The following is a 25,266-nucleotide window of genomic DNA, read 5'->3' as shown; positions in this document are numbered from 1 at the left end:
ACACATCTTGTAATTCACGCAGTCAACCCTTTCCCAAATTAATTAAAGTTACATTTCTCTATTGCAGTAGATGGTTATGTTTATTTTCACTCAGTTTTTGCTTTATGCATTTTTGGCCATTGCTTTTTTCCCCCTTATAAACAGTTTTAAATTCTTGTTCTTTTTCTGTAGTTTTTAGGTAAATTACATGTGAAATATTAAATATAAAATATTTAAATTATAAATATTATAAATATGCTAGGATTTTTTCTTTTTGGTAAAAAGTTGTTTTGATGTTACACAGACACCCACTCAGATACCTCCACTTGAATCATCAGAGTGCTTAGTTACTAGAGGATGACCAAATATGTTAGGTTTTAAGCCTACTTTCAGTGTCTTTCAGGATATTTGTGAAAGGCTAGAAATGTTTTCTTCTGTGAAATGATACTTTTTGAACTACTCAACTCCCATTCCTTACTCCACACTCTTTTCTTGGAAAGAAAGTCTGCTTTCTTATCAGTTGCAAATAAGAGCAGGATATTAACAACAGTTAGTGATTACAAACCCAAGGGAAGATTTTTGCCATTTAAATAGCAGATACGTATAAGGTTTTCTTTGTTTGATATATCAACATTGAAACCCGAAGTAAAAAGAAAAATTCTTCATGTTGGAGCACATGAGATCTGAAGCCATTTAAATGACCCGGGAGTAACATTGTCTTAGTATATCTCAATCTCATTGGTTCAAGCCAGTGATTCCTTACTTTACTGGAGATAGTGATTATTGGTCCTCTACAATCAGAAGAGCAAAATAATTCTCTATGCTTTTGAAGGCTAGGGTACTCAGAGTAGCTCAGATTAGCATTTTATGATAGAATCTTTAGTCACTTTTAAATGCAAGACCTTCATTGCATGGAATTATTTCATAAAGTGCAAATGCTTTTGGCTGGGCATGATGAGATGGCTTGAGTTCTTTACTTCCTGTTACAAGCTGTTCTTCATCCCAGCCATTTGAATTATAGAGTTCTACAAAAATATATGTTCCCTCTCTCTCTCTGATTTCCATCCCTCTTTTTTTAAATAAATTAATTAATTTTAATTGGAGGCTAATATTGTAGTGGTTTTTGCCACACATTGACATGAATCGGCCATGGGTGTACATGTGTTCCACATCCTAAACCCCTCTTTATTTTCTGCAGTATTTGTTTTCTTTGCCCTTTCATCATGATAGTTTTCTCCTCTTCATATATTCCTATATTTTTAAGCATAAAATAGTATAAAAAGAGTATAAGTCGGAACTTAAGTTCTAAAATTCCTAAAAGACTTTTTTCCCCCAAAGGTTGTCATCCCTAGTTGCCAGTTCAGCAAATATCAGGGAAGGAGTTTCCACTTTCATAGTTCTTAACTCTGTAGATGGTGTCTTATCACAAGTAGAAATTCTCCACTGGTATTAACCAGAGGCAGCCAGAGAATCAACTCCATGCATGAGGAGAACGCAGCAATGATGAGAAACGTGAGCACTGCAATTATTTCCTGTTTGTTGGATGTAGTAACGGGAACTGATTTTTCCTTTGAACCAAAGTCTGTTGAGCGGTCCCCATTCTGGACAATGATGCATCATATGCATCACAAGTGATTCGATGGAATGAATAACATAGTCTGTTAACCGTGAAAAATCTTGCTTCTCATTGCAAAATTAGCGAGTCTAGATGAGAAGCAGTAACTTAGGTGTTGAAAGCCTCATATTTAATACACACTGTGGGAGATGTAAAGTTAGATATATAGAGAGAGCTGGGCATTCTGTTCTTTTTTTATTGAGATTTACAGTATTATATTCACTTCAGGTGTACAGTGTAGTGATGCAGAATTTTTATAGATTTTTTCCATTTGTAGTTACTATAAATTATTGGCTGTATTCTCTATGCTCTGCAGTATATCCTTTTAGCTTATTTATTTTGTACAGAGAATAAGGGAAGGTAACAAAACCATCATATCATGACCACATTGACATTCACACTAACTGCTGCGTGTGCAGTGTGATGAGGGCGTGAATGGGTACAAGAGCATAGGTAGTGTAGTCACAGGAAGATAGCAGTCTGGTCTTGGTCTGTGAGGGTTTCCGTGGAGAGGTAGAGAGCTCAGCTGGTAAAGAATCTGCCTCTACTGCAGGAGACCCTGGTTCAATTCCTGGGTCAGGAAGTTCCCCTGGAGAAGGGACAGGCTACCCAGTCCAGTATTCATGAGTTTCCCTAGTGGCTCAGCTGGTAAAGAATCCACCTGCAATGTGGGAAACCTGGGTTTGATCCCTGAAGATCTCCTGGAGAAGGGAAAGGCTACCCACTCCAGTATTCTGGCCTGAAGAATTCCATGGACTGTATAGTCCATGGAGTCACAAAGAACTGGACACAAACTGAGCAACTTTCACTTTCAGAGAGCTCAGCTGGTAAAAGGAAAAAAAAAAAAATCCACCTGCAATGCAGGAGACCTGGGTTTGATCCCTGGGTTGGGAAGATTTCCTGGAGAAGGGAAAGGCTACCCACTCCAGTATTCTGGCCTGAAGAATTCCATGGACTGTATAGTCCATGAACTCACAAAGAGTCGGAAAAAACTGAGCAACTTTCACTTTTAGAGAGCTCTGCTGGTAAAGAATCCATCTGCAATGCAGGAGACCTGGGTTCAATCCCTGTGTTGGGAAGATCCCCTGGAGGAGGGCATAGCAACCCACTCCAGAATTCTTGCCTGGAGAATCCCCATGGACAGAGGAGCCTGGCGGGCTACAGTCTATGGGGTTGAAAAGAGTCTGACACAGCATAGTGATCTAGGAGGCTTCCCAGGTGGCGCTAGCAGTAAAGAATCTGCTTGCAAATGCAGGAGGCACAAGAGATGTGGGTTCCATCCCTGGGTCGGGAAAATCCCCTGGAGTAAGAAGTGGCAACCCACTCCAGTATTCTTGCTTGAAAAATTCCGTGGACAGAGGAGTCTGGAGGACTACAGTCCATGGGGTTGTAAAGAGTTGGACACAACTGAACGCACGTACACACAAACACACACACACACACACACACCGAGAAGCATATGTATTTGGAGGACATTTAGAGGAGGAAGAAGGAGCAGGCAGAAATTAACTTGGGAAACCAGGAGAGTTTTTGCGATTGAAATCCAAGAGCAAAGAGCTTCAAGGAGCAGAGAGTTAACCACAGAGTGAAATGCTGCTGAAGGGAAATTAGGGTGAGAGGTTAGAAGGGAATTTAAAGTGCATGAATAAAGGGAAAGGAGGAAGTGAGGAGACTGTGTGATCTTATGGAGAGGAGAGTTTGAACATTTATGACTTAAAAAATAAATCTGTGTCTCTGGTACCCAGAAGCTGTAACGTTAAGTTTGTGTGTAGTGGTTGCACATAAAATCTCAGCATTAGATGACTGAGTCCTAATTAGAGATCCTTGGCATCTGTGGCAATCACTGCCTCAAAAGCAAGTGGGTGGTGAGGAGAATCTGAAATACTGATCAAAGCTGTTGGCCTGTTTCTTTTTCCTTTCAGCAGAAATGATGAAACCACTGTACTGGTCCACATGCTTTGCAGTGCCACGGACTAAAACCACTACTAGTTTATTCTCTTCTCTTTAAAATGCCAGGAACCTAATAATGCTAATTTTACTGTATTGCATAATCACTGATTACAATTTCAGAAGCTTAGAAATGTATTAAAGTTTCAGTGGAAGCATGAAAATGTGCATTTGAAGATATCAAGAAAATTTTAAAATGAAGTTTTGTTTCAACCAGTGGCATAAAAGCGCTTTGATCTTTGGTACTTGTAGCCTATTTGTAATGTATTAATGAAGGCAGCACACATTTCTCTGATATGTGTCTAGCTTTCATGCTTAAAGTTTACATGTCTTTGCCATTAGTGCCAGTGGCTGATTACCTCAGTGACTTAACATCCAATTCTGACCCAAATAGTATAAGAAAGGTCAATAAACAGAAACATGGAGAGAGAGGTTTATATTCTTTAGGAATAATTGACAAAGGCTTACAGCAGTCTAAACCAGATATTGAATTAGATGACATCTAACATCTCTCCCAGCCCCATAATGCTTTAATTTCATTATCTTGTTGGGATCTGGAAGGCTAGCTGTCTCAAATAATTTGCAAGCTATGACATGTTATATGAGCCACCTCACAAATGGATGTCTTAAGGAGCCAAGAACTTAGTCAACTCCTATCAAAAAAGAATTAACAACCTATAAAGGGACTTTCTCCACAAAAACATGTCAGACAGCAGGAAGTCATGATTGCTGCTAATGTGATTTTGGTTTATCCTTGGTTCCAAATTCAAAAACCCTTTCACAATTTATTTCCCAGTCCTGACTTATTGTTCTGTACTTTAGGCGGGAGACAACTGAATTATTAGAGCTCTCTCTGAACTCGGCAGGTGTCAAAAGTCCATTTTAAATCTCTCTTCAGAAGCTTTGACTTGATTCGGTTTTACTGCTCAATGTACAGAGGCCCACTTGGATAAGTTATTATCAGTCATGGTTTGGATATGTTCTCGGATCAACAGGCAAATTCTAGGAAGTGGCTAAAGGCAAGGCCATTGAGTATAATTATATTCAAATAAGGCCCAACTTGATAGACGACAAAAGGATGTTGTAGTCCATGCTTCTGGTTCACCATTATTTAGAGAACAAGCAGTCTTGAAGTGGTTTACGTGCCTTTCTGGTGGGGACATCCTCTTTGTTTGTGTGTTCTTCCCTCTTGGTTTATGTAAACCCCACTAGAAATAAGATGTGAGGGAGTGGGAAAGCATAACCCAGCATGGATTTACCTCCAAATCTAGACAGCCAGTGACAGACGTGGACAGCCAAAGCAGGTTTTGCCTGGGGCTTCTGAAGGCATAATTTCGGAGTGAGCATCTCACAGACAGTCTGATTCCAAACTGTGCTTAAGCCTCAGGGCTGTTCAGAGTCCCAGAAGGATTTGACTTTCTTGCGTTTCACTCATTTATTTGTTCAAAATCAGTTTTTGTAAACAACAGACTGACTCTATTTTTGGTGCTGGAGCTGCCACGGGGAGGAAGAAATAGTCTTTCATGTCAAGAATTCACACTGGAAGTTAATATCTTAATCAAAGTCCACTCATCAAACGAGCTGAGCCGATTCAGATGGATTCTGTTAAAGTGAAAGTGAAGTCGCTCAGTCGTGTCCGACTCTTTGCGACCCTATGGACTGTAGCCTACCAGGCTTCTCCGTCCATGGGATTTTCCAGGCAAGAATACTGGAGTGGGTTGCCTTTTCCTTCTCCAGGATTCTGTTAAAGATTAGTTTAAAACATCCTTTGTCCTATCTATGTTATGACTGAATAGAACCTCACGTTTACTTTCTTGAAAGAAATTAAATCATCTGCTATTGCTTCCCAGGTGGCACTAGTGGTAAAGAACACGCCTGCCAATGCAGGAGATGCAAGAGACATGCGTTCAATCCCTGGATCAGGAAGATCCCCTGGAGGCGGGCATGGCAACCCACTCCAGTATTCTTGCCTGGAGAATCTCATGGACAGAGAAGCCTGGTGGGCTACAGTCCATGGGGTTGCAAAGAGTCGGACATGACTAGTGACTAACACTACCACTACTACACCTGAGTAACTTAGCACATACACACTACTACTATTAAACTACTGCGACTTCTCTCTGCTCCTCCTTCCTCTTCTCTTTCATGTCCACGTGAACATTGGAGAAATGAACATTGAAGAAATGTTGAAACAGGACATTGCAAGGTACAGAATATAGAATAATTTTACAGCTTTAAGGCTGTCCTTTGGAATGTGAATTAGGATTTATATCCTTACTATCTTTTAGTGGAATATCTTGCAAACATTCACAGTTCCCCCTTGCCTTCTTACCCAGCAGATAAGCTTGTAACTCTGGTGAACCTTGTCTCCCAACCTGCATCAACAGACTTGCACCCTGCAAAGGTTAGAGATCTACTAATTGCTATTTAGAGTTATGACTCTGGTTTCTTCTATGATATTATTATTCAGGACTAAATTAAAAAGAAAAAAAGGCCTGTGGAAACTGAAGGAGCATCAATATGCTGTTAATAGTAACAAAACAACAATGAAACAATATGTTGAACACTTATTTACCAGGAATGTGCTAACTGTCTAAACACAGCTCCTCATTCAGTGCCCATTTTTAGATCAGAAAATGGTTTAGAGAAGGTAACTTCACAGCTCTCAATGTCAGATATGTACTAATTGCCAGAGTTCAGATTGGAGCTAAGATTTTTCTGACTCTATGCCCTCCTTTATGCACTGTACTTTATTGTCTTAATATTAGGAGGTAAAACTCTCAGGTGATTCCTGTTCCAAATGAGAAGACGAGATTATATGATGTCAGTTGTCTGGAAGTGGGAACAGAAGCACCCAGCTCATCCCTTCCGTCTATGATGGGTGTCTGTACATAGGAGGTTGGGATGAGAGGAGTCTGTTACCAGCCTGAGAGACAGGGTGTCGTAAGGAAATTGACTGAGAGGATGAAGAAGCTTGGAGACACAAGGGAGGATTTTAACCATAACAGATTGAAAGTTTTGAAGAGTCCGTTTAAAAAATCTATTGACAGGAACTGCAGGAGAGCAGATAGCGATAAGAATGAGATGTAAGTTGTGTTCAGGGAGCTGCCTCCATGGCAGTCCACCTCTCCCCACCCCTCTCCCCAGCATCTCAAGGTATTGGATGTGCGCTAGTGGAGGGGGAAGGTGCGGTCTGGAGTTCTTGGAGGCCCCTATTGGTGACTTTAGCAAGAGGCGCTCTCATTATGGTTGTTGAGAAAGTCATAATGAGGATATTTGTGACTTAAGTTCAGAGCATCAACTTCCAGTCTACACAAGGAGCTCATTCTTGATGTTTCAGAGAAAATCAGCGAGAAGGCAATAGCCTGAGGCTATTGTCCCCATTTAAAGGACGTTCAATGATTGCTCAGTCCTTTGCAGGGGACCTTGAGGGGCTCCTTGGAAGTCAGGTTTGGAACCCCTGATACAGAGCTTACATTCGTCCTGGAAGAACTTCAAGCAGGTGTTGGCACAGAGGCAAATCTATTTTTACCGGGTTGTTGGTCTCTTTTATGCTCTACTAACTTTCTTGGCAAACTATAATTTTAGAAAATTAATGGCAATGCTGTTCCCCAGAGTCCGAGGAACAGCTTTGTCATCTTCCACCTCCGGTCAGCCATTAATGAGACACGATATATTTTGATATCAAAGGACATATTTGAACTACATGACTTTCATTTCATCTCTGTGCACTTTTCTCCCCCTGTGTTCTAGTCGTTTGTTTTCACGTTATCACTTGGCCTGTAAAATATCAAGTGCGAGAAGATCTGGGACAGTCATGACACCAGCCAGGCTAGACGGTTTGCCCCCAAGGAAGCCCGGCAGCGTGTTAGAAGTGTCTGGGGAGGTCCCGTGTATGCCCTGGTCTCCTTTCTGTGATTGTCAGCAGCAGGTGCTCGTGTTTATTAGGCAGAACCTCACCTGAAAGAACAAGCTTCAGAATCACCATTAGACCAATAATAGCTTATAGAATGCACTTATAATGTGCCAGACATTTTTCTAAGCACATCGCCTGTATTGATCCACTGATTCTCATAACACCCCTGTGAGGTGAATACTATTGTTATCCCCACCTTTCCCACGAGGAAGCTGAAACACAGTTTCCCAATTGACCAGTAACTGGAACTTGACTTCTGAGCCAGTCAAGCTAACTTGGGGTCTGAGCTCTTAACCACTTGGTTGAGCTGTCTCCCATCTCAACTCGGTTGAAAAAATGTTATATTAGTTTTCATTGTATAACAAAGTAATCAGCTGTACATGTATGTATGTGTGTGTGTGTGTATATATATATATATATGTTTATGTGTGTGTGTGTATATCCCCTCTTTTTGAATGTCTTTCCCATGTAGGTCACCATAGAATATTAGATAGAGTTCCCTGTGGTATACAGTATGTTCTCATTGGTGTCCTATTTTATACACAGTATCAATACAGTATATATGTCAATTCCCATCTCTCAATTTTACCCACCCACCCTCTTTCCCACTTGGTATCCATTCATTTATTCTCTGTATCTGTCTCCTTATTTCTGCTTTGTAAATAAGATCATCTATACCAATTTTTTCAGATTCTACATATATGTATTAATATAAAATATTTGTTTTTCTCTGATTTCACTCTGTGTGATAGTTTCTAGGTCTTTACAAATTACCCCATTTTGTTCCTTTTTATGGCTGAGTAATGTCGTATATATCTATACGACGTCTCCTTTATCCATTCCAATGTTGATGAACTTTTGACCTGATCTGGGGCACCATTTGATAGCAGCCCAGACTCCAGGAACCCTAGTCAGAGGCTGGAGTTAAGCCAGGTACCCCAGTTAAGAGGCTGCAGTGGCAGCAGTGGCAACAGTGGTTGGAAAGGTGGGAGGTGTTGTGGGTGCTGAGAGAAGATGGGAGATGGTAGGAGGAGAGTGAACGTGTAGGAAATGGGAAAAACAGCATGTCCAGTGGTGAGTGGGGGTCTCCGTTCTGGAGATGAAGTGAGATAATATTTGAAAATTCGTTTGGGATCTGGAAAGTTCTATAAGATTGGTGGGACAGTAGTGTGTGGTGGGAATCAGTGGATTTGGTTCAGAATCTGGGAGGCAGAAGTGTGTGGGCAGAGAGCAGATGCTGGTGGGTTCTGATCACACTGGTTAGCCCATGGGGAGCCCCCTGGAGGAGGGCTGTGGGACTGCTCCACAGTTCCTCTCTGGAACCCATTTCCCCCTCTGCAGCTGTTGGGGTGGCCCAGCTCTTGACTTCACATCTCAGACCGCTGGAGAGGACTGGAGCTCACTGCCACTAGAGCCCCCAAAAGCATTGTCTCAAAAAACGTTTTGATGGAACTCTTCAACCTCTGCCCTCTCTCTTCTCCTGTTACAGAGTATCTTGAGCCGCCATATACTATGCTTCCGTCATCCCTCTTATCTGCTGAATACTTGCTAACTATAATCTTTGCAGTTCATTAAGGTGAACTTGACATTAAAAAGATCAAGCCCCTCTTAGGACTTCCCTGATGGTCCAGTGGTTAGGACTCAACGTTTCCACTGCAGGGGCATGGGTTTGATCCCTGGTCGAGGAACTAAGATCTTATATGCTATGTCATGAAGCAAAAAAAAAAAAAAAAAAGATCAGGCCCCTCTTAATTTCAAAATGAGCATTTGGTGGGAACATTGTATGATCACTCTGTTGATTCTTTTCTATCTACTTAACACTAACACCTAACATTGATATAATCCTTCCTTTTACTCATGCCTTGAACTACCATCTATTTACATATTAATGTACTTTAAAAATAATTATATTAATATTATTTTTCTAAAAATGATAATACTGAGTAAAAAATAATCCCCAAATCCCACCAGGTAGAGGTAACCATCTCAGACAGCCTATTGAACCTTTTATTCAGATCCTTCTCTATAAAACCCTGAATTCAATAGTTCACATGGAAGAGATTATGTCATATGTAAGTTTCCATGACTTTTTTTTCACTTAACGATATGTTGTAGTCAGACTTTCTTCTAAATGGAGATGCTCGTTTGTGTTATTTGTCCTGCATTCTCCTGTTTGTACCAGTTTAGTTAACCACCCCACTGTTGATTATTCATTAACAAGAGTCTGAGCACCACGTAGGGATCATCTGAATCTGCTAATCCAGGCTCTAGGGCTTTGCTGTCAATCTTTGGGATCCTTGGCATCATATAATAGAAGGAGCATGAAAGGGAAGAGTAAAGAGTCCAAGACTCTGCTCCCAGCTCTGTCACTCAGTAGCTCTGTGACCTTAAACTCACTTCATGTTTCTGAACCTCATGCCCTCTCTGTAAATGGTGGCATGGGGATGCGTGATACAAATGGTCTGTTCTGCATATTCACAAATGTGCTTCAAACCATGTCTCCCATCCCAACTTAAATATTCATGTCAGTTTTATTCATTAGTACTCATTAAGTTGGAATCTGTATGGAGGGAGTTATTATACTTTGCCCTAAAAGGAATTTTTAGACAAGAGAATGAAATTATTTCTCTTTCTTTCAGAGTTGCAGTGAAATTGTGTATGCGTGGGTGCATGCTTATATGTATGTGGTATGTGTGTGAAGCAGGGGTGGAGGTATCCTGACAATATTTTAAAAGTATCACTCTCTCCTTCCATCCAGCTTTTTCCTCTTTCTTCCCTCTCCCTCCCCTTCCTCCTCTCTTCTTTCTTCCTTTTTTCTTTCTGTCTATATTTTCCTTCCTTTCTTCTTCTTCCTGTCTGTCCTTTCCTGAAGTGAATTGAAGACTAATGCTCTCCTTCATGCTTTAGTCAGTGGAAACTTTCATCCCGTAATACAAGATAGCAGAAGCCATAAAGACAAGTGGGATTGTGTCATCCTAATTTATTGAAGAAATGTACTATTCCATAGTGGTGATGATGTAGATCAAATTATTTCACTCAACTGATGCCTGTGATAAACCAGTTTGAAAATCTGAGTTAATAACACCCAAGGAATCCAGGTAAAAACATTCTGAGGGTAAACAGGATGCTTTAGAACGTTTGGTATGACCCCCTTTTAATTGTTCACTATCTATCCTGAGCCAGTGTGGGTTGAATTCTTTTAAAATGAATGAAATACTTTAGTCTCTTCCTGAAGAATGCATTTGGTACATATTTTAACACTTTCTGTCCATCTGGGGGTGCTCGGTGGCATCATCGCGGACAACACTAATTTGCAGTTTGCTTTGAGAAGTGTGCTTGGGGAGTTTGAGGTGTACAGAGCCGTTTCTTCTTCAGTCCTGCGCTTTCTGGCTTCTTGGTCAGCTTTTCATGTCTTTCTGTCTTGTCTCAGAGCCAAGCCATTCTGGGCATAGCTGCTAAAGCAGTTCTTTGTAGCTCTACACCACTTCTCACCATTTCACATTAGCTACATCTAATTTATTGTGGAACTGAACACATGATATTATTGGAGTTTTTAATAAGTGAGTAGTAAAAAACAAAAAACAAAAAAACCCGAGTAGGCTCCAGAAGCATTTTCTGCTCATTCCCATGTTATTACCTAAATTACAGAAACCTGAGGTTTCCAGAGAGGTGTTTTCCAGATAATTGCTGTATTCTGGTCAAGAACCCATGATTCTGGTTTGAGTGTGGACTCTTTTTTTTTCTTAGCAGAAAGAGTCAGTATTGCCTTTGGTCCAGCAAGGGGCTTATGACTCTCAGTTCCGTGCTCTCCTTGATATCTGACCTCTTGGTTCTTGTTTTGCAGTCCCCAGTCTGTTCCAGACCGTCTGAGGATCCGGGTGAACAAAATCAGTTTACAAGACTATGAAGGATTCCACTATGACAAAGAGAAACTCCGGGAAGCCTGTAAGTTGAAAGTGCCTAATGGATGTAATGGGATCAGATTGTTTTCAGTCTTTTGGTCCTCTTGATTTTATGGATAGATTCACCTCTGTCTGGAAGTCATGGTTAAAGAAATGAAGGGAAGCATAGTAACATGTGAACCCAAAGTGATGCCATATGGGCTGAAGAACATGGAACTAGGAAAGGAAATTAGAATAAAGTAGTTCTACTCTTGATGCTATGTTAGGATTTCTTGGTTTATTAACTAGTTTAGTCTGAGGTTTACATAAAATGAGAAAAGCAGAAAGTTGGTGACACCATGTGATATAATAACATCTAGGAAATTCTTAAGATAGCATGCATCTCTTCTTGGAGACTGTGTTACCAATTACTGTCTTCATTCTTCATGCCGGTGTGACAGTTATCTGTGAAGACACTTCCTTCACTTCTAGCTGTTATGTGATTATATGACATCTAAGAAAGATCCACAGCATTGTAAATGTCATGGTAAAATGAGTCATTGATGAGGTGCCAGTGTTTCTGAAATCTTAAATTGAATCAGTGTATGAATTCCTTCTCAATGCTCATATTTTCCACATGCCTCTTTAAATATATAACCAAGTCTTAGCTTACTTTGCTCATCATTTCATATTTATTGAGCATTTGTTACATTCTAGTCACTATTTTAGATCCCTGTCTGCATATGATATATGAAGTAATTGGGGAATGTTGACCAGAAGCAGTTAAGAGTATAGGTGTGTTAGATATTAGGATTCTGGGTTCCTTCTTAATTGTGGGGTCTGATAGTCAAGTGCAGTAAAGTTTGAGAAGATGAGGGCCAGTATCCAAGGGCACAGACAGGGATGCCAGCAGAGAGAGAGAAGTGTTTTGTAGAACCAGAGACTTATGAACTAAAACTCAAACTGTCCCCAAGTGTGGACCTGCCTGAAGGTGTAGAAGATGCAGATAGTTAAAACTGGCAGGAATGGAGTAGGGGGCACATTTCTGAGCTATGATTCTTGAACTTATAATCTGGAGTGGGATGTACGGGAGGGAAGTCCCAAAATCCAGGACAGTCTCGGGGTGAGCAGGGACTTTTAGATCTGGATGTGGCAAAGGGCATGGATCCACACCCCCAACCTCCAGCCCCCATAGTCCAGACACTGGACCTACCAGGGCACCCTGCCCTGGTGTGTGTGGCATCATTTCTCGCTCATTCTATCACTGCTTCATCTTCTTCAACCCTCTTCATCCCTTTCTGTAAACATCAGTACCCTTTAGCTTCTCCCCAGTCTTCTCACTCCATCCTTCTCTCTTGTTCCCTTTAGTAAGAATGCTTGGAGGTGGAGGAGTAGCAATTCCCTGAATTTCTGCATTTCCCCCTTCTGCCAATGGCAGATTGTATTTTCTAATGTAAATGAGATTACAGATTAGCGCACAATGTAGGTTAACCTGTAAGGTGATGGACCTATAAGTTTGCAATGGGATATGTAGCTACAATGTAAATTAAACTGCCTTTTAGAGGCTACTAATGATAAAGAATGGTGTTTTATGTGCTTTTTCTTACAAACTTCTAAACAAATAGCTTAAGTTTGAAAAATTAGAAAGATCCTGGATCTCAAGCCAGTAATGTTTTGCAGCTTACCAAGAATCCTGAGGAGAGTCAGTTGGGAGTGGGGAAACATTTGAACTTTTTGACTGACATGAGATTTGAGGCTTATCTGTGGATTCCAATGATCTGTTCTATCTTTTCTGGGGCATTTTCTGTCCACTATTGCCAGAAGTAATTGTGACTTGAGTTTTTACAAGATGACATTTCCTGGCAAGTGCTCTACTCATCATCTCTTATGTGATAAAGCATCTCTGTGAGGGAACTTCTGATCTGAAATTGGAGGAAGTGACGTGTTATGAATATAAGTCCAATAAATTCACTCATATCTTGGGACCCAAAAGAACAAAGAAACACTCAAAGAGGGAATTAAGGCATTATCTCATTCTAAAGATTTGAGAAAAACAACATATTAGAAATAAAAGCGACCAACTCAGTCATTCTGTTTTTAATAAATGGTGATGATGCTTCTCAGATGCAGTTGTTCAGGGAAGTTTGTCCTCAGGGGTTTGTGAATTTATTCTTATTCACACTTACCCTTTTTCCCTAGCTCCAACTTGCAAGAGACTACAGATGCGTGGGAAGACTGACTGTTCAAATTGAGTACAAAGGGGAAAAACCAGTTCAAATCCAAATGTGCAGTACATACCAAAATAGGTTATTTCAGAAGCATTAATACAGTGAGATACAGAGAACACATTGAGATAAAAGGGACTCTAGGAAGGTGCTCTGACCTGCATCTCAGAAGAACAAAATGGGTGAATCCCACTTCGGTCATTCGTTTATTGTCAACATCCAAGTCTAAACTAGAGCAGTCCTACATTACTGATTTAAAAAATTAGTTCCCTTTTTTGATTATACACCAAGTGATTCATCCAGACAGCATGTGGCTGTTTGCCTTTACTGTTTAATAGAATCTTGCTCATGTGTCTGGCTTATTATTCATATTAGATTATAAACTCAGATGTTTGTTGTCTTACAAAGCCTTGCTTCTCTCTGTAAGGCAGGACTCCATGATAATCACAGAATGGCAGCCCTTTTAATGACTATGCTTATTTTGGCATAGAGAAAATTGGCTGTAGTATTTTAAATACTTCCTATCCCCCTTCCATTAGCCCCAACTCACCTGGCAGCTTCTCCTTTAAAATATAACAATATAGAGAAGTAGAGTTTTTTGCCAGTCTCTCCCTCTGCCCTTGTTGAGTAATTTCAGACTTACTTATAACAGTTAAAGTCTTTTACCCTGGATTTATGAATTATTCATCCTCAAGATAATGGTTATGATGTCCAAGAGAGGAAATTCTATTCAACTTGAATTAGAACATAAAGAGAAAGTGGCCATCTTAAAAAAATAATTCTTAATGTAAGGCTATAATAATTATAGCAGAAACTCACTCCCATAATCTGAATGAAGTATGTAAATGAATCCTAATAGAGCATATAATCATGTAGTCTAGGCAAAGGGTAATCAGTTTTTTTTTAATTTCTTATATTTTTAAGTACAAAAAGAGTTTCATTGACACATGGCATATAGGTTGGTATTTAGAATAACTTGATACTGGCCAAGATCTAACTGTGTCTCTGGTAAGCTGACTAAAGTCTACTTCTGGCTTCAGCTTACTCTGCATGTTTGAATGGCAGATTCAATGATTGCTTGATTGATGATTCATATGATTCTAGGGCCTAAAACACAAAAGTACAAACCAGTTTGAAGCTAATTGAAAACAGATGTAGCCTATAAAGGTAAGAGGTGCTGACATTTTTTGTATCAAATGCAATGTTCAACCACCCTTTTACAAACAGCAATGGGTATTATCTGGCCATTTACAATTTAGTATATCTATATAGTTATAATATCTCAGTATATTATCTGACTGATGATTGTGGCTAATTAAATATTTAGGCAGTTGTCCTAAAGGACTTTCCATGTCTTCTGTTTAATGACTTAGTAAAAGACTCGAAGTGTTTGGGTTTGCATCTTGCTTGCAACCTTGACAGAGTAATTTTACTGATGATCAAATCTCTCATCTCTCAAATGAGAATATAATTGCAGCCTCGTAGGGTGCTGAGGGTTAAATGTAATGTTGTATATGAAACCCATGCTGCACAGCCTGGCAACATTAGCAAGTTTTCCCAAAATGGTAACTATGATTGTTGGGGTTGCGGTTATGAAAGACACTGCTGTGGCATTGCCCTTCAATCTGCAGGTCCGAAAGTCAGGCTCAGAGCTGCTGCCCTGTTTTTCTATATCTTCTCATCAAATTGCACACATCATTGCTGCCTTCCAACTCACTTCAAAAAGAGGATTGAAAACACTAGGGTATATTACAGAAAGAAAATATAAGTAACCATTTGATTTACTTTTATTGGGGATGGCTGTGATGGCAAGATATTTCTACCTATGAAATCCTTATTTAGAGATCAGGTCAGATATCTACAAACTCTCTTAAGTCCCTATACATTTTTCTTAAGTGCATCATCTGTTATCCATCACAGAATATTTAAAAATAAACTTTACTTTTGAATAATTTTAGATTTACACAGAAGTTACAAGGATAGTACTGGGAGTTCTTACGTACCTCTTACCCAGTTTTTCTTGTTGTTAAACATTTTATGTTTTCATAGTGTATTTGTCAGAGAAACTGATACTGCTCTATTACTGTTAACTAATCCCAGGGCTTCCTGTTCTGGGATCTAATCCAGGGTACCACGTGCCTGGGGTCAGCCTGTCTCCCCAGTCACCCCTGGTCTCTGACAGTTTCTCAGTCTTTCCTCCCCACCCATCCCCCAGGACCCTGATTGTCTTGAGGAATACAGGCCAGTGTCCTGCACAGTATCGCCTATTATGGTTTCATCTGTTGTTTTACTTATAATTAGGTTAGAGTCATAGGTTTTTGGAAAGAACACTGCAGAGATAAAGTACTCTTCCCCATCACATCAGGGGTTATCTGGTACCCACATGACATGCCTGGTGATGGTAACCTGATCTCCTGGTTTAGGTTCTATTGGCCAGGTTTCTCCACTGTAAAGTTACTGTCTTTTTCCATTCCCTGTGCCATTCTTTGTGAGTCACCATGTTTCACTCATCTTCAAAACAGGAGAATGTGGATCATTGGGTTTTTTTTTTTTCTATTGTTTCCAGTTTTTATGTTTGACTCACTTGCCTTTGATAAGCATGCCAAAATGCTGGAGCCATTCACAATTTGATGCATCCATGCTTCCAAAAACTATCCATTTGTGTCAGCTATATGCTGGATCTCACCCTAAATGCCAGGCACTGCAAGACGAAATCAGGACGTGTAATATTACAGTGTCATTTATTCAGTACACGTGTATTGAGTGGTTTCACTGAGCAAACAGTGGTGGAAAAAGAAAAGCAGAAATAATCCCTGACTTTCAGGAGCTTTTCCTCATAAGATGAGGATTATGATAGAGCCATGGAAACACTATGTGTCTATTTCCTTAGTAAACAACATTTAAATAACTGCAGGGAGGGATGGAATATACAAGCAATAATGACAAAAGCCAGGCTAACCACTAATTAGTCGAATAACCTTGGGCAATGCATTCACCTTCTTTAGGCTTCAGTTGTCTTATCTCCTAAATGCAGTGGTTAAACTCCGTATTTCCTCAGAACATACTGTATCATAGTAAATGTTCAGCCCTATAGAAATTACACAGGCCTGAAAATTTTTCCTCCTGAAGTGTTTACCTAGGAAAGTTTTTAAAGCTCCAACATCATTCATTGTAGCGATTGCAAGCATCAAAATGTGTTGTGCATTTTGCTTTGAGTTTGCAAAAAACATGGATTTTTTCCCCCTATCGATGGCTTCATCTAAAATTGAATCTTTCCCCCTCATTTAACAAGTTGACAACAGGCTCGTTCAGTGAAGATTAGACCTCCATTTGGTGGATGTAGATGTTCCATTTTGCAATCTGTCTGAGGAGTTAAATGATGTCAGTCTGTCCCTTGAAGGACACTGTCCATTCCTTTGCCAGTGTTTATGCTTATTTCTATTTTCATGAGTTGAAATTTACTCAAGAGTTTTGGGTTTAGTTTCCTTTCCTGTTCTACCCTATCTCCTGTCTGTATCTTCTATTTACCCTTAATAAAAAGTTTGTGTGTGTTAGTTGCTCAGTTATGTCCAACTCTTTGCAACCCATGGACTGTATAGCCCACCAGGCTCCTCTGTCCATGGAGTTCTCCAGGCAAGGATACTGGAGTTGGTAGCCGTTCCCTTCTCCAGGGGATCTTCCCTCTCGACCCAGGGATCAAACCCAGGTCTCTTGTGTTGCAGGCAGATTCTTTACCGTCTGAGCCACCAGGGAAGCACATGTATACAGAAACTTAGATCCAAAAAACTGAAGGAAAATGTCTAAGGGTCTGACATTCTGATACTTATTTAATCACTATGCTTATTATTTTTTTCCAGGAGTAGTTATTTTCTTTTATAAAATATTTTAAATAGCATATTTGTTTTTAAATCTTTAGCAGCACTGTTTCAAATGCTTTTTTATATTTAAACTGATATTCTCTTAAGTTACCAGACTCTGGTTTGTTGGACAAGTTTCTGTTTTTGAATCTTCCTCAACCCCCCCAAATAAATCATCCGTTCATAAGTTCAGCTTGTATTGGATTGGCTAAAAAGGCCAATTCAGGTTTTTCTGTAAGATCTTAAGGAAAAACCCCAAAAGAACATTTTGGCCAACCCAGTATTTATTGGGTACTGAGCATATTTCAGACGATGGGGATACTGAAAAGTGCCTGCCCTCACATAGCTTATACTCCATTTGAGAGACATAAGTGAATAAATTGTATAATACATCAGTAAATTCTGTCAGTGGAAATAGAGAAAGTGATATAGGACCCTGTTTTTGCTAAGGTGATCAGGGAGAGACTTTCTGAAAAGGTGGCATTTAAGCCGAGACCTGAAAGTAAAGGTTGAATGCACACCTGGGTTTCTGAGGCAAGAGTGTCTCTGGGCAGAGGGAGCAGCCAGTGCTAAGGTCCTGTGGTGTGAACACCTTTGGACTATTTAAGTTACAAGGAAATCCATGTGGCTGGTACCTGGTTAGTTGGTAGAGAAACGTACGAAGTCGTCTTGAAGTCGTAAGAAAGGGCTGGCTCACGGAGGGGGCTTGTTGGCTATGGAGAGGCTTCGGGTTTTATTCAGAATGTAATGAGAAGGTCCAGGAATTATTTGAGAAGGAGTTTCACGTGTCTGCACTAATTCTGAATACTTCTAGCTGCTGAGTGGAGAATTGAGTACTGGATTGTGGAAGTAGAATTCAGGGCACCAGATACAAGACCTACAGGATATTCCAAGTGATATGTATGCTGAAAGTTAAGGGAAGTTAAAGCAGCAAAATTAGTGTCTGTTTTCGAGATAATGCTGGTAAGATCAAATGATGGTTTAGCTGCACCATGTAGGAGGAAAGGTGATTCAAGGATGCCTCTGAGGTTTTGACCTCAGCAATAGCTCAGTGGGTAAAGACTCCGCCTGCAGTGCAGGAGACCCCAGTTCAATCCCTAGGTCGGGAAGATCCACTGGAGAAGGGATAGGCTACCCACCCCAGGATTCTTAGGCTTCCCTTGTGGTTCAGCTGGTAAAGAATCCCCCTCAATGCGGGAGATCTGGGTTTGATCCCTGGGTTGGGAAAATCCCCTGGAGAAGGGAACCCACTCCAGTATTCTGGCCTGGAGAATTCCATGGACTGTAAAGTCCCTGGGGTCACAGAGAGTCAGACAACTGAGCAACTTGCACTTTCACTTTCAACTTGGTGCGTAGAGGTGGGGCTGATATAGAAGACCCAAGTGCAGCCAAGAAGCACAGAGTGAGCTAGCAAAATCCAAAAACTGGAGAGCTTGTCAGTTGAAGGCCAAGAGAGGAATAAATTCTTTTATTTTATAAAAGAAGAGTGACAATACTGTCAAAGGCTCTGTGGAGGTGGAAGGGGGTGCACGCTATGAACTGGCCATTGAATTTGGGTAAAGGGTGGGTATTAGTAACCTCACAAGGTGTTATAGAAGGAAGAAGCTGAGTAGAATAGGTTCATGTGCGAGTGGGAGCAAAGGAATTGATTCCACCTAGATTGCCCTTCTGAGCTGTTTAAATGGAAAGAAGAGAAATGGAAGGGGGGTGGTGGATATGGAATCAAGGGAGGATTTTTTTTTTCTGGTTTGTAAGCTGTTCAGCTCCATACGCTGGTGTGTGTGCTGATGAGCCCGTCCAGGAGAGAGTGAGAACTTGAATCAGGAGAGAGAAGGTCAGGTGCAGGAGGGATGCCTTGGAGTATCCAAAAATGGGGTCTAGTACACAGCGGAGGGATGGGGCAAGTCCCTTAGAGGATAGAAGGGAAGACAGAGCTGTAGGTGCAGAGGCATGTAGGTGGGGGATTTGGTACCAAGAAGAAGGAGGAGTTATATCCTGATTACTTTTATTTTCTCAGTGACATAAGAAGCAAGCCTACCCGTTAATGGTAGGGAAGGGAAGTGTGTCAGTGGTCAAGGAAGAAAAGAGTTTGAAATAGTCACTTGAAGAGCTATACAGTGAGTTGCTTGGGAGGAATGCTGAGCCACCTGGTAAATTTGGAATCTTCAACTTCTTGGCTTTTCAAAAGCACCGAGACCCTGATTTGTCAGTTCCTGGGGATCTTCTTGGCTTATACATGAGTGCACTCCTTGTCTTCCAAGACTCAAATGCCAGGGGAATATTAGGCTGAAGGATAATGATCTTATTTTTAACATAATCCCCTTCATTATCTAGCCTTGTTTATGATCCAAAACCTTGCTTTGTTTACAAGAAAGTAAGAAGTGATTCCAGAGCTTTGCTTTATTAGATGCTAATGATGTTAGGTCTCAGACAAGGAAGTAGCCTAAAGTGTTGATATTATTGTTGTTTTTCAGTTGCTAAGTCATGTCTGACTCTTTGCAACCCCATGGACTATAGCACGCCAGGCTTCACTATCTGCTGGAATTTGCTCAAACTCTTGTTCATTGAGTCGATGATGCCATCCAACCATCTCATCCTTGGTCACCCCATTCTCCTGCCCTCAATCTTTCCCAGTATCACAGTGTCTTCCAATGAGTTGGCTCTTTGTATCAGATAGCCAAAGTATTAGACCTTAAGCATCAGTCCTTCCAATGAATATTCAGAGTTAATTTCCTTAAAAATTGACTGGTTTGATCTGCTTGCTGTCCAAAGGACCCTCAAGAGTCTTCTCCAACACCACAGTTCAAAAGTATCAATCCTTTGGTGCCCAGCCTTCTTTATGGTTCATCTGCCACATCTGTACATAACTACTGGAAAAACCATAGCTTTCACTAGATACACCTTTGACTAGATGCAACAAAGTGATGTCTCTGATTTTTAATATACTGTCTAGTTTTGTCATAGCTTTCCTTCCAAGAAGCAAGCATCTTTTAATTCTGTGGCTACAGTCACCATCCACAGTGATTTTGGAGCCCAAGAATATAAAATCTGTCACTGTTGCCACTTTTCCCCCTTCTACTTGCCATGAAATAATGGGACCAGATGCCATGGTCTTAGTTTTATGAATGTTAAGTTTTAATCCAGCTTTTTCACTCTTCTCTTTAACCTTCATCAAGAGGCTCTTTAGTTCCTCTTCGCTTTCTGCCATTAGAGTGTTACCATATATGAAGTTGTTGATATTTCTCCTGACAATCTTGATTCCAACTTGTGATTAATCCAGCCTGGCATTTTGCATGATGTACTCTGCATATAAGTTAAATAAGCAGGATGACAATATACAGCCTTGACGTACTCCTTTCCTAATTTGGAACCAGTCTGTTGTTCCATGTCCAGTTCTGACTGTGGCTTCTTGACCTGCATACAGGTTTCTCAGGAGGCAGGTAAGGTGGTCAGATATTCACATCTCTTTAAGAACCTTCCTCATTTTGTTATGATCCACACAGTCAAAGGCTTTAGCATAGTCAATGAAGCAGAAGTCGATAGTGTTTTTAGGAATTCCCTTGCTTTTTCTATGATCCAGTGGTTGTTGGCAATTTGATCTCAGGTTCCTCTGCCTTTTCTAAATCCAGCTTGTACATCTGAAAGTTCTCAGGTCACATACTGTTGAAGCCTAGCATGAAGGATTTTGAACATTACCTTGCTAGCATGTGAAATGAGCACAGTTTTATGGTAGTTTGAACATTCTTTGGCATTGCCTTTCTTTGGGATTACAATGAAAACTGACCTTTTCTAGTCCTGTGACCACTGCTGAGTTTTCCGAATTTGCTGGCATGTTGAGTGCAGTGCATTAGCATCATCATCTTTTAGGATTTTAAGGTGTAATCCCGTCACCTCCACTTACTTTGTTCATAGTAATGCTTCCTAAGGCCCACTTAACTTCACACTCCAAGAAGTCTGGCTCTAGATGAGTGACCACACTATCAAGGTTATCCCAGGCTTTAAGACCTTTTTGAATAGTTCATTGTATATTCTTGCCACCTCTTCTTAATCTCTTCTGTTAGGTTCTTGCCATTTTGAGAACCATCATTTGGAAGTATATTCTTTTTTTTTTTTTTTATTAGTTGGAGGCTAATTACTTCACAACATTTCAGTGGGTTTTGTCATACATTGATATGAATCAGCCATAGATCTACACGTATTCCCCCTCCCGATCCCCCCTCCCACCTCCCTCTCCACCCAATCCCTCTGGGTCTTCCCAGTGCACCAGGCCCGAGCACTTGTCTCATGCATCCTACCTGGGCTGGTGATCTGTTTCACCATAGATAATATACATGCTGTTCTTTCAAAACATCCCACCCTCACCTTCTCCCACAGAGTTCAAAAGTCTGTTCTGTACTTCTGTGTCTCTTTTTCTGTTTTGCATATAGGGTTATCATTACCATCTTTCTAAATTCCATATATATGTGTTAGTATGCTGTAATGTTCTTTATCTTTCTGGCTTCCTTCACTCTGTATAATGGGCTCCAGTTTCATCCATCTCATTAGAACTGATTCAAATGAATTCTTTTTAACAGCTGAGTAATATTCCATGGTGTATATATACCACAGCTTCCTTATCCATTCATCTGCTGATGGGCATCTAGGTTGCTTCCATGTCCTGGCTATTATAAACAGTGCTGCGATGAACATTGGGGTGCACGTGTCTGTTTCAGATCTGGTTTCCTCAGTGTGTATGCCCAGAAGTGGGATTGCTGGGTCTAAGTCTTACCCAAAGGAATATTTTTCCTTTTGGTTGGTTTATCCTGTGTAACACACACACACACACACACACAGAGGCAAATAATGACTAATTCTCACTGTTTATAGAAAAACTTAGTCTGTTTTGTTGTTATCTTCCCAGGTCACCAACTCTGGTATATGAACTCAGATGGTTGTTACATTTCTTTTTGAAGACTTTCTTCTAAGAGCTTTGTATGGATTTATTACTTTTTCATTCATCATGTCAACATGTGGGTGGGGGTGTCACCACGGCAGAGTCACCACTTTTATTATAATATTTAATAATAAATAATACTTCAGAGTTTTTATTATGCTTCATAGTTTACAGAGTGCTGTTGCATGCACTGTCCATGGTCACTGTCACAGGGACACTTCCCGCGGTGGCCTCACGCAGGCTCACGTAGCTGCAGCAGGATTTCAATAAGAATTTGCATCTTCTCTCTCCTAACCCAGTACACCTTCTAACACACAGTTCCCCTTCTTTGTAAAGACACAGCTGGGCACTTACAGAAATGTGCTTTCAGGAAGAAATTTGGGATCATAGTTCTTGTTCTTGGTTGGGTTCCCTGGGAAACACACTTCAAGATTTTTGAACTTAATGTGTAGGGGGTTTATTGGAAACACTCCAAGAGGAGAGTGAACGTGGAGAACAAGGAGTAGAACTGGGCCGAGGAACAAACCGAGCCCTGACGTGACTATCACAGAGCGCTCCCACATGGACATTTGAGCTGGGGATGGCCGTTTAGCATGGTCCCAACTGAGGCAAGGGTTACTGGCAAGTGTTCAGGCTGTCCGCTGGGAGGAAGCAGGCCACGGGTGAGGTCATGTTCTTCTTAGAGAGGGACTCAGCTGTGAGCTGTCAGCGGAGCAAGCACTTTCAGCAGCTGAGAGAATGAGGGCTTCAGTTCCATCATGGATCTGAGGGGCCATTGTGGGAAACATATCTGTTCTGAAAGTACCATCTTGTTTGCATAACCTGGCACCTGCCTTTAAACTAAGACCAGGATATAACCACCCCCACACCCAAATCCTTAAGTCCATCCATTCACTTCACGTGACAGCTATTTATTGAACACTTACTATGTACCAAACTGTTCTAGGTACTAGGAATTAGGCTCATACCTCACTAACCTCCAAGTTTCTCTCTTTGTAGTATCTTTTGGCCTGTGCTTGTATACTCAGTTGTATCCGACTCTTTGTGACCCCACAGACTGTAGCCAGCCAGGCTCCTTTGTCCCTGGGATTATCCTGGAGAGGATACTGGAGTAAGTTGTCATTTATTCCTGCAGGAGATCTTCCCAACTCAGGGATTGAACCCAAGTCTCCTGAGGCTCTTGCATTGGCAAGTGTATTCTTTACCACTTGAGCTACCTAGAAAGCCCAACCTCCCAGCTATTCCAAATTCAGGGTATTGGAATATAAACTAAATGCTTTCTTTAGCTGTCTCCGGATGAGCTAAGGAAAATGGAAGACTAAAATGTTAATGCTGACCTTTTCTTAAAGGTTCTGTTTGCCCAAACTATTATCAAGCTAAATAATTCTCCATTTGGAATTTGAGTAATTAAAACTGGAAACTTAAACACAGGGTAATATAAATTTCAGGCTATTTCTAGCCAAACATTGTAGTCAGAGATAGCATGATAGTTTGATCCTCAACAAGTTGGATATTTCTTCTGTATGTTGATCCGGTTTATGGGTAAAGATACTGAGCTGAACAGAACCAAGGACAGAAATGTATGCTGGTCTGAAAATAACCTCTTTGCAGGTTGATTCAGAACTGCAATTTTATTTGCTCATTACATGGATAAAAGCTTCAAGCCTTCCAAGTTCGTACTGGTGGAAAGCACTCTTTCTTAATTCTTGCTGGGCTTCCCAAACCACTGATGCACTGCTCTCCTTCTGGAGTCATGATAAGCAGACTTAGAGTGTTCCCTTGGTTGTCAGATGCTGGCGATGTGTTTTCTTTTAGGCCACCATAGTTCACGTTACTACATGGCAGTTTTCTGCATTGTTTACTCTTTGCTTCCACAAAGAGACTTGGGCCTCTACAACAGATTTTAGGACATCTTCTGTGACTAAGTCTTCAAGTGTATCCAGTCAGCTCAGCTCAGAGCTGCATGACTGAATGTCCCTTCAGCAACTGTCAGTGACCTTGCCCATCACTGTCGTGTGTAATGGACAGTAGCATGTTAAACTTGTGAAAGAGATTTGAACCAGTGTCTCTAAACATCATTTTGAGTACAGTATTTAAATTTTGAGTATGGTTATGAATCCTTGCTTTTGAACACTTAATATTTCATCTTGATTTTCACATGTATTTGGATAGCCAAACCATGTAGTCAACATTTTCATGTCACTGTTAAGTATTTGGTAGTGGTTTAGTTCCTAAGTCATGTCCGACTCTTGCAACACCATGGACTCTAGAGCTCTGTCCATGGGATTCTCCAGGCAAGAATACTGGAGTGGGTTGCCATTTCCTTCTCCAGGGCATCTTCCCGACCCAGGAATTGAACCTGGACCTCCTTCATTGCAGGTAGATTCTTTACCAACTGAGCTCTAAGGGCAGCCCTCCCTGCCAAATACTAGACTGCTGGCAGTAAATTATCAGTAGTGATTCTTCCCTGTATCCAGGAATGTTGCAAATATTACCTTCCAAATGACTGTACCTGGACAAAAATTACATTATTTTCCAATGTCCATTGTCAGGCACCTTCTAGAACCTCACAGTTAAATGCTTCTGTCATATTTAACACTGGCAGTACATTCCAAGAAATTTTATAAACCACCTTGTTGTACTAGAATTTCATTGTATCACACAGTAGAAATCTTCATTGAAATGAAATTCCTTTCATCAAAAATAGAACTTTACATCATTGTCAGTAAACTTTCAGATTACGTTGGAAGATATGACATTTTCTAGAACTGTTTGACCTTGACCTTTGGTTCCTATTATTAATTAGAAGACCGTATTGGGCCTTTTGGGCTTCCCTGGTAGCTCAGACGGTAAAGAATCTGCCTGAAATACAAGAGACCTAGGTTTGATCCCTGGGTTAGGAAGACCCCCCCT

The 25,266-nt window shown here is 40.7% G+C and overlaps 1 protein-coding gene across 12 annotated transcripts in view; it reads left to right on the top strand.

Moving 5' to 3' along the window:
• DGKI (diacylglycerol kinase iota) overlaps positions 1-25,266 on the top strand; it is a 489,355-nt gene that overhangs the window by 337,891 nt on the left and 126,198 nt on the right. For all 12 annotated transcript variants that reach the window (XR_006334812.1, XM_043871570.1, XM_043871568.1 and 9 more), the window contains one exon: positions 11,302-11,402. Coding sequence is in view for 11 of the 12 variants with exons in the window: in XM_043871570.1 (XP_043727505.1) it covers positions 11,302-11,402 (101 nt within the window). In the remaining variant the exon portion in view is untranslated. The remainder of the gene's footprint in view (positions 1-11,301; positions 11,403-25,266) is intronic.

Source organism: Cervus elaphus, chromosome 18, assembly GCF_910594005.1.
Source record: "Cervus elaphus chromosome 18, mCerEla1.1, whole genome shotgun sequence".
Taxonomy (NCBI): domain Eukaryota; kingdom Metazoa; phylum Chordata; class Mammalia; order Artiodactyla; family Cervidae; genus Cervus; species Cervus elaphus.
Note: the sequence above shows the minus strand (reverse complement) of the source record. Positions and strands in the feature narration are given on the sequence as shown.